We start from the raw sequence: 13653 nt of genomic DNA on the forward strand, positions 1-13653 counted from the left end.
GCATTTTATTGTTTCTTTCCCGAGTCAGTCTGGTAATGAATGATTCATTTGCATTTGTTGGTGTTTTATCAGGGAAGTGTGTTTGTTTTTTTGCACTTTAACTGGAAAAAACAACACAAAAATCATTTGTTTTACATTTTATGGAAATGACCAGAAACCTGCCAGGTACAAAAAACACATTACAGCCACAGAGGGCATCATGGGTAAATGATGTGAGTCCATGGTGTGTGCTGCCCCCTGTTGAGCAGATGGAGGAATTTCCAGCTGAAGCTTGGAGGAGGAGAGGCTCCTCAGAGCCCCAGCTGAAGCTCCTCTGTGTCCCAACTCTGTGTCCGTGTGTGTGCTCCACTCTGACCGGCACACTGGACAGAGGAGAAGCTCTGGAGGCCCGAGCCGAGGGACTGTCTCTCTTCAGGAGGGATTCGATGGAGAAAGGACTGCTGAACTTCACCTCACATCTGATCTGAACAGCTCTGCGGGCTGCAGGTTCAGGAGAGTGGAGAGCTGAGTGGCGCTCTGATGGTCTGCTCGTGTTCTCTGTTTCCACTTTGGAGGCCAGCTCAGGGAAGAGCTGCAGGATTCCTTTGAAGTGACGCCGCAACTCAACTACAAAACATCAAGTTAAAATTAGGTTTGAAATGACAATTTCTGTGAAATATGGAACTTTTCTTAAAGATGGTTACTGCAAATACCTGAGCAAAAGTGAGCATCTTGCCTGGAGCGTCTTGGAGGACGACAGCGATCTTAGCCAGGTAGGTGGTGCTCTTCCTGAACAGATGTTGCTGAGAGCTGCTGGCTGGACCAAAGAGAGGCAGCTGAGCTCCGAACCTCTCAGTCCTGTTCTGCATCTTGTTTGTTGGAGAGTCAGAGGAGTCAAGTCCCACACACAGAGTAGTGTGATCACAACCTCACCGAGAAAAAGTTGTCATTGCATCAATGATATTAAGATGTTATGAAAGTTTTTATTCTCCAACCTAGGTTTTGTTTAATATTTTTATGTGTGGAGCCAAACAAGGTGGTCCCCAGAACTTACACAGTGTATCTAAAAAAATTGCTGTAGTGTCACAGTAACAGCACAATATTGAGATATTCCTATACCCCAGACGATAACTCTGAGTATTAACACATTCATACTATTATAGGACTGTTTGTATTTGCATCTTCTGGTTATATGGCAGATGATAACTACCACATCAGGATACAAGAAACGTGGAAGAAGAAAAAAGAAACTCAGCCCATGGAGTTAAGGCTGTCATGAGTTGTTGAATCCTGCTGGTTTGAAGCTTCTAGGTCCGCTGTGTATCATTTAAATCTGTAGATAATGGATCATATACAAACAATTCCATTCATAAAACCATGGAACATCCAGGTGACCCACTGGACGAGATCTATTATCATATGCATGAACCCACTTGAGTATTCAGACCTCATTCACTTATGAAAAGGTTCTCATTAACATGGAATACACATTTTCCCTCTAATGTCCTATTGATCTTAAAGGCCTGTCTTAAGGGCCTGGAGTTATAGAAAGCGATAGAAGCTGAGAGTCTACACCTTAAAAACAACTCTCTTTTTAGTATGTGGATTTTTTTGTACTCCTTTCTACAGGCATAAATGAAAGATTTTTTTTAAAGAATACGTGTACAGTGAAAGGAAAATTCTTTTTCCTGTTATTGGAGTGGTTAAATGATGCTATCAGTAAAGTCAGATCAGGCTTACCCACCTTCCACCATACCATGAAAATCTTATTATAAAGCGAACTTCTATCCTTTCCTCCTTATATTGCTCTCACAAACCACTTCAAAGCTTTTTCTTACCCTCACTCTTATACAATCACTGTATGTTGTTGAAGCTCTGTAGCCATGACTCTTGCTCTTAACTATTTGGACTTTTAGCAGTCTGTATATTTGATTTGCTTTGCTATCGCACTCATCAAATGTCAAAAACGTAGGTTCACACAATGTCTGGATGTCTTATGATAATAGTCCAACACCTGATATTTGACGTTAGTTGATGAATAAATGAGAAAGCTCCTTTTGAGGATGGAAAAGCTTTGAACCTGCCCTTTAGATGAGTCTGTTAAGTGCTTTTTTCTCTCTCTCCATCCATTGAACAAGTCAAGTACCTTCAGACTGCTTGTCTCAGTCATGCTGCTGAAATGTTTCTGAAATACACAACAGCAGGAAAACCTACAGGAACCTTGACCACGGTAACACCACAGTACGGAGCTTTTGTCCTGACTCACAACAACCTTGTTGTCCACACTTCATATTCAGACGCAATGATGAGTAATGAAATAAAATGTCTTAGCTAACATCAAGATTTGAGAGAGATACTGACGGCAACAAGTTTGCCTTTAGGCATATTGTATTTGCTCACTCAACTGCTCTCAAACATCTTTTGGTGGTATGTAATGCTGGCGAAATCCTCTCGGCACAAAGAAAAGCACTCGTTTTTATTGGATGTTTCCTTGTTGTGCTTAATGTCAGATGTTCCTTCTGTATCCCCAAAACAGTCTGTGGGAGTTGGTAAGGCTCAGGAGACAACACACTACTGGAGTTAACGGTAGCTGAAGAGTATTTAGGAAAGATTCTGATTAACTGTAGTGGGACAGATGTGTCCACTGTTATGAACCCTACAATTTTATTAAGATAGTCCACCAAATACTAAGAGTTTCCAATACTAAATGCAGAGGCCACAATTCCCAGCTCTTTCTGACATAGCTTTCAACCGTTACCACTGATCTCCCTGTGAACAAGAGAGCAGCAACTTAGAGATCAGTGGACATATTTCAGTAACATTTTAAATGACATGGTCATGTCCATATTTTAATTACATCCTCAGCTCAGTGTTTTGTATCTGTTGTGCTACTGTCTCCTTTAAACTTGTGTGTATTGCAGCTTTGATATTTCGTTCCAAATATCCAAATGATGTCACCATTTGTGACAGAGTGCAGAGGATATTGCCTTTAAGTTGAGTGGCAAAAATTGACAAAAAAACCATGAGAACATTATATACTCATCCTAAGAAATACTACTTGAATTTTGATTAGTTGAATTAATGTCAAGATAGTGTGACACACGTTGAAGGTAATTTCACAGGCCATAATTAAGCTTGAAAACAGGCCTGTCTACCAAAGTAAAAAACCACTGCATGGATGGACAAAACACACAGGACAGAGACTAAATGAAATAAAATGCCATTTTATTGTTCAGCCGTGTCATAACCTCGTCTCCAAAATAAGCACAGCAGGACTACAACTGGTTCATCAACCTACCTACCCTTGATAGCACATAAAACTGGGTTTTATTAGACCACCAATGATAGCGTTAAAGACTTTTCTATCAGACATCCAATGATAGCATACAAAATAGTTGTTAACCTACCAGTGATACTGTATATAAAACACTTGTCTCTAGATTTATCCCCAACCCACCCTCAATTTCACCCATATCCCTCTTTAGAACATTTGTGACACTGACATATTTTATGCTTAAACAAGCACATATTAAGAATGCATAATTCTCCATTTTTGAGATTATAAAAAAAAAAACTACACAATGTTACACTTTAAGTCAGAGTACAATTCAACTGATTATTAGTGTTCTACACATTCGGCCATAAACCAAAGGAACATTGTATAATATCACTATAACTTAACACTACATGTAATATACGTTTTTTTTTAAAAAAATTACAAATGATTAGCATTGAAGAGAAAATGAAGATGGCTAGTGTGAAGGCAAGCTGGGTCAGTACCATAACAGAGAATGAGTAATACAAAAAGAAATAAAAAAATAGAATAAGAAAAATAGAAACAAAAAAACTGATAAGAATACAGGCAAGGCTAAAACATGTGTTTCAAACTTTTAAGATCCACCTCATGTGCACTCATCCATTTAGGTAACCTGCTCCAAGACCTCCATTGTGTGATTCCACATCTCTCTGATACAATAACCCCCCCCCGCCCACTTTCAACTTGCTTTAACATTCCTGTGGCAACCATCTTCTTTGTTTTCTTGTGTCAGGCACTTTCCAAGACCCCTTAATCCTCTCTTTACCTTCAACAACTCTACAGGCCAATCATAATGCTGATTCAGACAATACAGGCCAATCACAATGCAGGTTTTATCAGAATACAACTGCAAAAGAGCACAGGACAACATTTTCAATCAATGTGTTGCTATTTATATCATATATTGCTTTTACTGTGAACTTGCAAGTAAAGTTTTCTGTGGAAGTCTGTCTTACCAATCCTACAGGTCGGTGTCAAACCAGGCCAGCTGGTTGCTGTCCATCAGGTCCTGGGTGTGGCCAAGGTCTGGCAACGGATCAGTGTGGTGGCCCAGGTCGGGCAGAGTGTCAGTATGGTAGTCAGCACCTTCCATCATTGGGTCCAAAAGGGAGTCCTGGCCGTAGGCTGCTGGGTAGGCCCGGTAGGCTCCATCTGAAAGGCAAAACAAAACAAAAAATACCCCATTAAATTGGTGCAAACAGTTCCAATTGTTTGCAACAAATGCATAGTGCTCTGCTGTCTTTGCTGGTGGCACCGAATGATACATAGAAGACAAAAGGCAGGATGACATACAATTAGTTTCATATTCCATGAGATACTTGGGGTTTTTATGAACTCATGGGTTTCTCCTAAATAATTCTCCACTGAAAAGATACAAAAGCCTCTATGTAGAAATACATCTAGCACCACATTCAATACAGTTACAATGTTTTTTCTATCAATATCAAGAGAAACCACAAAATCAGATGCTTTTAGAGATTAAATTACATAAACCAAAGGATGATGAAATGAGAGGTGAGAAACAGAGTGGGGATTTCATTAGCGATAAAAACAGGCACTCACCATCCTGCCTGTAAGCCAGAGGGTCTCCCTGTGCTCCCATATCCAGTCCCAGATCTCCAGTCTATAAAAAGGCAAAACAGTGATGAGTAAAACCTGACATTAGCCAGCCTACATGGGAGGAGTGGATTTCTTTGTCCCAATTCTATAGTACATTACTAATTGTACACAGTAAGTACTATAAAATACTGACATTGTTGAGTATATTCATTTGGTCACTTCTTCAGTGTGAAGACACTACGTACTCAAAACCTGCTAAGAAGCGTGTTGTTCCTGACCATAGTTTATTTGTTTGATTATTCATTTGTGTGTGCATGTGTCTGTGTACGCATGCATGTGTGTGTGCGTGTACCTCGTTCCAGGCCATAGGCTCAGTTCTGAACAAAGAGCTGGTCAGCTCCACTGACAGACGTTTCTTGTAGTCCTGGGGCTTGTCCTCAGACATGCGGAACAGGACGGCTGCAGCATAGGTTGCTACAGGAGACAAAGCACAGAAACATAAGTCAAGTACACTGACAAACAGAAATGTGTGCAGTCTGTTTATGTGCATGTATACTCACCAACGCCCTCATTACGGGAATGCAGCAGCTCAGTGAGGGGTGCAGTGGCTCCTTCAGCTTCGATTGCCTCAGCAGCTTCCTTGTCCTGAGCCAGTTCACACAGCACACCTGCTGCCACGCGCTGGATGTTCTCCACTGGAGAATACAGCAACTAGAGACAGTGAATAGCAGAGAGAAAGATAAGATGTGCAATAAAAACAAAAGAGTCCGTGACATGCATCAAAGTTGCTAAATAACAGATTTGGTATTTCTTAACCAGTTAATTTCTAAAACAAGTTTGTTGTTTTTGCATGCAGCTAATGTGTGAGTGTAGGAATTTGTCTCCATAGTAAGATTTCACAATGAGGGTTTAGGTTTACCTGGACAAAGAGTGGAATGGTGTTGAGCCCTCTGATGACAATTCTGTTGTGAACGTCCCGGGCCAGGATGTGCAGAGCTCCTGTGCAGCCTTCCACTATTTCCTCCATACGCACACCCTCCTGTATGTGTTTGAGTAGGAAAAAAGGAAATCAAATACACAAAAAAAAATTCTAAATGTTCTAAATGAGGGGTTGTTGGCTTGGTTACACACCACAAACTGCTGTTGGTTGCCTCCCATACTAGTGCGCCTCTGGGTGTCCTGGTGAGCCCTGACGAGCAGTTGGACCAGTCGGGGGATGGCTCCCTGCTCCCGCAGAGCACTGTGGTTGGCTGGGCAAAGAGCCAGGTTGCGAATTAGACCAACTGTGGCCTAGATAGGGGAGGAAATTAAACATATTTTAGTTAGTTGGAATTAAATCCTGTTAATCAATGATAAGCAAGGTTGATCCAAATTATGTTATTAGTCTGGGAAAAATGTGTAGGTGTGGAGAAACTGAGATGCTAATGACCTTGATCAGTGGCCAGTGGGACGGAGGGTGGAGTAGTTTGACGACCACAGGCAGGCCGTAATGAAGGCGCACAGCATTCTGGGCCATCTCAGCATCTTGGTGGCGGGAGGTCAGGTGACGCAGGGCACAGACTGCTGGCTCTGTGATGTCCTCTCTGTCGCCAGCCCTAAGCACTGTTCGCACCAGAGCCTCAATGCCTCCAACCTAACATGTAATGAGATCAATCAGTGGACTACATGTTATTACATAAAAAAATAAGAAAGTCAAAGACAAAGAATTTTAAATTAGACCACACAATCTACACTCCACAGAGAAACACAGTAATGTTCATAGGTCTTGGTTTCTTAGGCACAAATACATTTCCGAAAGGCTGTATGTATAACGCGTACCTGGCAGACCATGAGTTTGTTACTATAGTTGTTGCAGGTCAGGTTGGAGAGGATGCCAGCAGCACATGTCACTACATTGATGTCATCACTGCCCAGCAGCTGGACCAGGGTACCCAGGAGACCCTCCATTCCCTCCTGGAGAGGGCAACATTTAACACATTAATTACTGAGCAACAGTTTAACATTGAATCTGGGGCTCATAAGAAATTAAAATGTGTGACTACTGAGAGTGTGTTGTACCTGTTTAGTGGCAGCGTCTGAAAGATTCCTCAGAGTCCAGAGGCAGTTCTGGACCAGACGCTGGCTGGGGTCTGTCAGGTGTAGCCCCAAGGCCTGCATGCCTCCTACATGCACAAGCCAAAGTACAAAAAACAAATTAATTACATAAGAGGACTTTTGCCTGAGTAGCAAACCACAACTATAAAACGTATCCAAAACTTGTAATAACGCCCACAGTTGTACTGCAGCGAGTTAGACCAGAACATTTATATTTATGTATTTTTCACTGTATAGTGTTTACATTCCATTTCTGTAGTATGAATATGTACGTACCAGCCTCCACGATGGCAGGCTTGTTGCTTGAGCAAACAGAGAGCACCTTGAGCACTCTGCTTGTGGTCCACAGCAGTTTCTCATATGTGAAGGTCCTCATGATGTTGACTAGTGCCTGGGGACCACCGCTGGCCAGAATGATCAGCTAAAACAAAAGGGAGGTTTATGTTTAGACTTGCTCCAAACTGCTGCCAGCCACATGATGTGAGCCGACATGTGACGGACTTAATGACTGAATTTAAATGCATGCATAAATAAGTTGATGTTCCAATACCTTGCTTTCCTGGTTGCCATACGCCAGGATCTGCAGGCAGTCAGTAGTGATTGCAAGGAACTTGACGTTGGTATTAGACAACAGGGCCACCATCTTCTGCAGTCCTCCAGCCAGGCGCACTGCCATCTTTGCCCCTTCCTGGTGCAACAACAGGTTGTGGAGTGTAGTGATGGCGTAGAACAACACACTGTCCACTGGTGAGCTGGAAAATATACAAACAAAAAAATAACAATCCAACTTTAACAATCAAAGCCACCTTCAAAAAACACCTTTTTTAAAAAAAAAAGTAGCATTTCAGTTACAACTGGCTCAATTCATCACAATCAGCTGAGGATGCGGGCGCAGCAGTGCTGTCGGGATGAACTCACATTTTACATTAAGTATTAGAATAAAATTAGCTTGAAATCAGTTCTTTGGTCCCCATGAGAGCACTGTGTCTGGTGGTAATCAGGCAATCAGCTTATTTTTAGTTCTTAAATTGTTATATATTGCTTTTTTGTAGCTACTGCACATAATGCAGAAAATCCATACATATTTTGAACAAAGTAAAAAAAAAAAAATATATATATATATATATATATATATATATATATATATATATATATATATATATATATATATATATATATATATATATATATATATATATCATACATTTTAATGATTCATACGCTGTGCTGATTAGCTACCGTTCAAGGCTGAACAGATAAAAAGATAAGCTTTGTTACCATCAGGAATTCTTGAAAACTGCCAAGTGACGTTTAAGACCAACAATGAAACTTGGCAACTACACGTCACCACAGGAAAGCATGCTGTACGCAAATAATGACTTGCTGATCTGACCTGCTAGTCACAACCACAGTGCAGACATCTGCAAATTACCGCTGGTACTTTGGAGCAATGTACCCGTATGATACAGTTTGCCGTACTCTGTCCACATCTGCCCTAATAATCCAAAATTCAAGGAAAAATAACTCAAAGCTCAACAAAGAAACTCAAATCACTGCAAATTTTAAAGAAACTTTAAAGTGACTTTATAATGTAAACCATCACTACACTTAAAAAGATTACCATTTTTCACTCAGGGTGGTTAAATAACCAAGTCTTTGTAGTCTAAAAGCATGCAGTTCATCATCCACTCTCATGCTACGGTTCCATTCTGCATTTCAAGTGAGGTAATGTGATTCCAGGTGCAAATTCAAACACACACGAGACATCCAACAGGTCGCAACTTGTCAGCCAGCTAACTGTTTTGTCTGTGTGCTTTGGCTTTTCATGGAGAATACAAAGGGTACAGTAAGAAAGGAAGACATTTTAAATGTTTAAAACTTGTCGCATTGTGGAGTATTCTGTACTTTGGGAATGTTGCTGGTTGGTGAAGATTTGGAGTTGGTTATTTGAGAATATAGCCACTACTTGTCATAGTGCTTTTCTCACATCAAAGCAAAGGGATGAATCAGTTTTGATTAAAACACTGTTAGTCTAATACCTGCTGGTTTGTTACGATTGTTTTAAGATGTACTTCTGTGCATGTGATGGTTGGCGAACGGTTTGTGAAAGCTATACCCGTTTGTCTTTATTCACAGTTGACTCATTATATGCTTAATCATGACTGATAGGCTCATAGCTGTTGCAGCAGAGTAAACTGTTACATTTTTAAAGCATAGAGTGAGAGAAAGAGAAAAGGGGGAGCGAGGGAGTGTGTGACACACAAATATGAGCACATTTTAGTTCAGTCGTGCCATTGTCGTATAGGCCTCTGTGATTGACATTGCATCCTGCTGGATATATTTAAGCCTCAAACTAACATGTCTTGCCAATTAGTAGCCAATGGGACGGAGTCAATAGTCAAAGCCTGTAAAATAATATTAGGGCCTGCCTTATGAGCTACCACTCATTGATACAGTGCAGTATTGGGTACCAACCAAAATTTGAGCTGCAAGGAAATCTTAAACAACTCTCATCAAAACCACTCTCTGCCGTCAGATTCTGTTGCAAAAAAAAAAACAACCCCAAAACAAACCACTCTAAGACAGCTTCTCTGCATTCTTGTTGATAGCATCAGAACACTCTGATGTGTGCACACTGATAATCTCCTATCACATATGTAGTAAAGAGCACCACAATTCCTCCAATTTCCTACCCCAGCATCTTGACCAGGGCAGGGATGCCTCCAGACTTGAAAATTGCAAGGAGTCCCTCACGGTGGTGGGAAAGGTTGTGCAAGGTGCCAGCAGAGCAGCGAGCTGTCTCCACATCACCAGTGTTCTGCATAGCACGAACAACAGCTGAAACCATTTGTGGGGAGCGCATCAGGGCATGGCGCGATGCCTCCTTCTTTGACAACTGATGCACCATTACAGCTGCTTTATTCACGACAACCTAGGACAAAGGCGATGTTTGTTAGGGATGCATGGTCTAGGAAGGTATGTAAACTGCATTGCTAATATCTCACATGATATGTATTACTCAACAGGTACCATTTCGGCATTTGAGTGTGCTCACGTGCTAATTCACTCATTTGTACATGTACCTGATCCTCATCGTTGAGCAGTTTGGTAAGCTCAGGGATGGCACGAGTGGCCAGTTCAGCATCATCTTGATAGTTAATGAGGTTGACCACAGCATGCTTCAGCATCTGAGAGGGCTCTGCAAGGCGCTGCACTGCCGTTGGGTGGGCAGCATCCAGCTGGGTAGGTGGGATCTGGATGCCCTCCTCCAAGGTTTCGGGGAACATGGCAGCACGCACACGCTGGGCTCGGGTCATGGCATACCCCTCAATGTCTGAAAATACAAAATGAAGATTAATATCATGAGATTATAGAAATTTGTCATTCATCAGAGATTTTGCAATACCATTTACGCTGTGGTGGCAAATATCATGTTATACCTGTAGCCTCAGGAGTAAAGGGTTGATTGAACTCCCAGTCAAAGAGACTTGGATCATCCTCCTCAGCATCAGGGTTTCCCTTGCCGCTCAGAGATGGTGCTGTGGTGGTGACTCCAGACTGAATGCCTGAATCCAGGTAGGACTGCTGTTGCCACTGGCTCACTGCAGCCTTGCTGTCTCCCATTGCCATGTCCAACTCCATCAAATCAGCTACACAAAAGGGGCAAAGAGGTGAAACACAAGGAATGACAGATTAGGAGAAGAACAATCTTTACTTCACTCACTTAGATACTTCGTTTCTCACTATAAGCCAAGAATATTTTTTATGAGTGATCTTAAAGGTTTCAGTAATCTTATACGTAATATTATAATATTTATAATCTTGAGTTAATGCAGATGGGAGATGTAGGAATTAAAGAGGTGGAGGTCTGTTGTCAGGAAAATAAAGAGGGTCGCATAAAATCGTGTTTAAACAAATAGAAATAAACGGGGAAAAAAAGAAAAGGCTTGTGTTCCTTTATGCCTGATACCCTGAGGTAATAATAAATTAAAAAGTGTGTAAACATCAAACTCCTCTTATAATCCCCAGACACTTTTTTCCTGAAGGAGAAACTCAAATGTAGCAGAAGACTAATTATATTTACTTGGGATCCTGCGACATGTGCTCACCTAGATCCCATTTTTCCAATTTCCAAAGTGCCTCAAGGCTTTTAGTATTTAATGTGTTATGTACAGAGAAACTCTTACATGTGAACATAAGACGCATTATGAATGGCCGTGTTCATATTAGCATAAAACAAATGTATTTAAAATTAAGTTTTTCATACTTACACTGGGTAGCCATTGTTCTTTTCTGCCCTCAGCCCGCACAGCAGATATGTCTGTGTAAAAGGAAATAAGTACACAGGGGAAAATAAGACAACTCGCACTCAACCTTGAGTTCTTGTTTGCCAAAGCCAAACCTAATCGTAATGTTTATGCGTTTGTCCTACGTGGTCTCAATAATAAAACCGCTGTATTCTGCGCTACCTGTGCCAGCCCCCTCTGATTCATACTCTTGTTTGGCTTGCTAACGTAGCTATGAGGGGAAATGCCGAGCCTCCACCTCCAGCCGAGAGAGCAAAGCGGTGGGTATTTCCAGGCCAGCATGAACACAATTCACCATTCAGCGGCAAAGAACATCAAAGGCATATTTCTCCCCCTCCCCCTACCACGGCCAAGTTCCGACCTCGCAGCTTGGGTTTCCAATGAGAGAAACTACCCCCTCCGCCCCGCAATCACTTCCATGACTCCTCCACTCATGGTGGGTCTCACGTTAACTACGACCGTAACAAGCTGCCTAATCAAAACTAAAAACCCCAGATAAGTGTATATGTTGCATCAATCACCAAACCTATTTTATAGACATATCATTCAAGAACGGAGTGCTAGCATGTATTAACCACCACCGCTAGCTAACAGGTTGGCTAGCTTACCTTGAAAGCTCGCTAAGCTAACCTAACGTGCCTAGCTAACCCCTCCGCTAGTTAGCTAACATAAACAAACACTGTTTTAGGGCTTGATCCACAATGTCAAAATTGTTAAGACTTGTCCTGACCCGCAATCACTATTAGAAGTCATTACCGTTACAAATCAGTTAATTATTGGAATCATGACTTTCAAGCGAATCCTCCAAATGTTTAATTCTGGTTTGATTAGCTTAGCTAACCAGGACGTATGAAAAGTAGATCCAAGCGCCACCGTACAAAACCTGCTGTGCTGCCAGCCAAATCAGAAAACCCCACCGGAGACCCCTCCCTGGCCAAAGATGATTTTCTTTGGTGAAGCACACATTGACGCGTTGTAAATCCGTTGTATAATAGATGCAGTAACATACTATCTTTACCAGAGTCGAGCGGCTCCTCCGTGGTTCTTGCCAGGAAAATTTCCTCCTTTCTCTTGGCTGAAAATAGGAAAAGGACTGCTAGGTGAACCACCCGTAGAAGTCCGAACCACACCCGCTGTTGCTCCGCCGAAGATGTTGCTTCCGCCTGTGCGATCGAACATCAAGATGGCGAAGGAAAAATACAGTATTCTGCCGCACTCGGAAAAGTAGTGCGTCATTTTAAATAAAGTTTTAGCATTGAAACTGTTATTTTACAGCAATTGCCATATATTGATATCTTTTTATGTTATGAGCAGTTGGGTATTTCTGTTTTGAGATTTTTCACCATGTAAATGAAAAAGATGTGTGCTACCTACTTGCTGTAGTGGTGGGGAGGGCGAGGTGCATTCATTAGAAAGGAATGTGATTCATGAGTTGCTGTGATATGATAGAGGGGCTTAATTTCACATGCAGTTAACTCAAGAGACACAAACATTTCCCCTAACAGAACTATATTATTCATTAATTTATCGTATTTAATAAAGTAATAATTTGCACACAGTTAAATTGGGACTTATTTTGCAAATGATAAACTGCAGTGGTTACAGGAAGAAGAAAAAACACAGACCACAAAATTAAACCATATAGGAAGCTGTAGAATGTCATGGCTGCATTTCAGTTTTCTGTCATGGGATTAAATCCCATGACACATAACTTGATCCTATGACACATAAACTGCCCATCTTAAAAACAAAACATTTATTGTAAGAAAAATGTGCAATGGCTACAATAACATGATACTGTGCTGTGGCTTATATGGCTTTTAATCATTTGTCTCCATAATTGTTTTCGTTGTGACATGAACTGCACAACTTGTGACAACTGTGAGTTCGGTCTATCACTAACTGATTGAAGACTGAGAGTTAAACTCAGACATACTAGGTTATAGCTAGGCTAATTGTATAAAATGTCTTATGTATGCATTTCCATTTAAGGCAATTATTCCTAGACTAGCTGTAATCAAATTGCAGTGCACATGCCTGCATAACAACAGTCTGATATCTAACATCCACTTAAATGCATCTAGTGTACTTGTGCATCTACTTTAGCATTACATACAACATTACAGTCTACAGTCAACTACAGTTAACCTTGATTTGATCTATTATTATAGCTATATGAAAAGAAAATGTATTATTACATGAAAACAATGAAAAGAGAAAGTGTCACACATAGTATAGTGTGTGTTCATGTGTGTGACACGTGCAATAGATTAGAAAAGGTCAAAGTCCAAAGTGTCATTGGGGAGCATATTGGCGTTACTGCAGGAAATGGAAAAGGAAACTTATGATCACGTATTATGCCACAATAATCAACTGGAACATTTCGTATTCATACCA

The 13653-nt window shown here is 41.1% G+C and overlaps 1 protein-coding gene across 2 annotated transcripts; it reads right to left on the reverse strand.

Moving 5' to 3' along the window:
• Positions 1–3187: 3187 nt before the first annotated feature.
• Positions 3188–12432, reverse strand: LOC122863950 (catenin beta-1-like). Of its 2 annotated transcripts, none has more exons than XM_044170875.1 (17): positions 12275–12432; positions 11221–11270; positions 10390–10599; positions 10033–10283; positions 9643–9881; positions 7500–7701; positions 7226–7370; positions 6914–7017; positions 6674–6808; positions 6285–6488; positions 5987–6145; positions 5775–5894; positions 5416–5566; positions 5208–5329; positions 4859–4919; positions 4252–4447; positions 3188–4142 (listed from the first exon to the last, which is right to left on the reverse strand). In XM_044170875.1, the coding sequence occupies exons 2-16, from the start codon at positions 11231–11233 to the stop codon at positions 4257–4259; spliced, it is 2307 nt and encodes a 768-aa protein (XP_044026810.1). In that variant the 5' UTR covers positions 11234–11270; positions 12275–12432; the 3' UTR covers positions 3188–4142; positions 4252–4256. The 2 variants fall into 2 exon arrangements, with proteins under 2 accessions (XP_044026810.1, XP_044026811.1); XM_044170876.1 differs by having other exon boundaries at positions 12266–12415.
• Positions 12433–13653: the final 1221 nt, after the last annotated feature.

Source organism: Siniperca chuatsi, linkage group LG17, assembly GCF_020085105.1.
Source record: "Siniperca chuatsi isolate FFG_IHB_CAS linkage group LG17, ASM2008510v1, whole genome shotgun sequence".
Classification (NCBI taxonomy): Eukaryota; Metazoa; Chordata; class Actinopteri; order Centrarchiformes; family Sinipercidae; genus Siniperca; species Siniperca chuatsi.

Coding starts and splice junctions, on each gene's coding strand:
- LOC122863950 (XM_044170875.1), bottom strand. Junction 9,882..10,032: donor TGCTCAACGATGAGGATCAG/GTACATGTACAA, acceptor CCTTTGTCCTAG/GTTGTCGTGAATAAAGCAGC. Junction 4,920..5,207: donor AGCCTATGGCCTGGAACGAG/GTACACGCACAC, acceptor GCCTTTTTATAG/ACTGGAGATCTGGGACTGGA.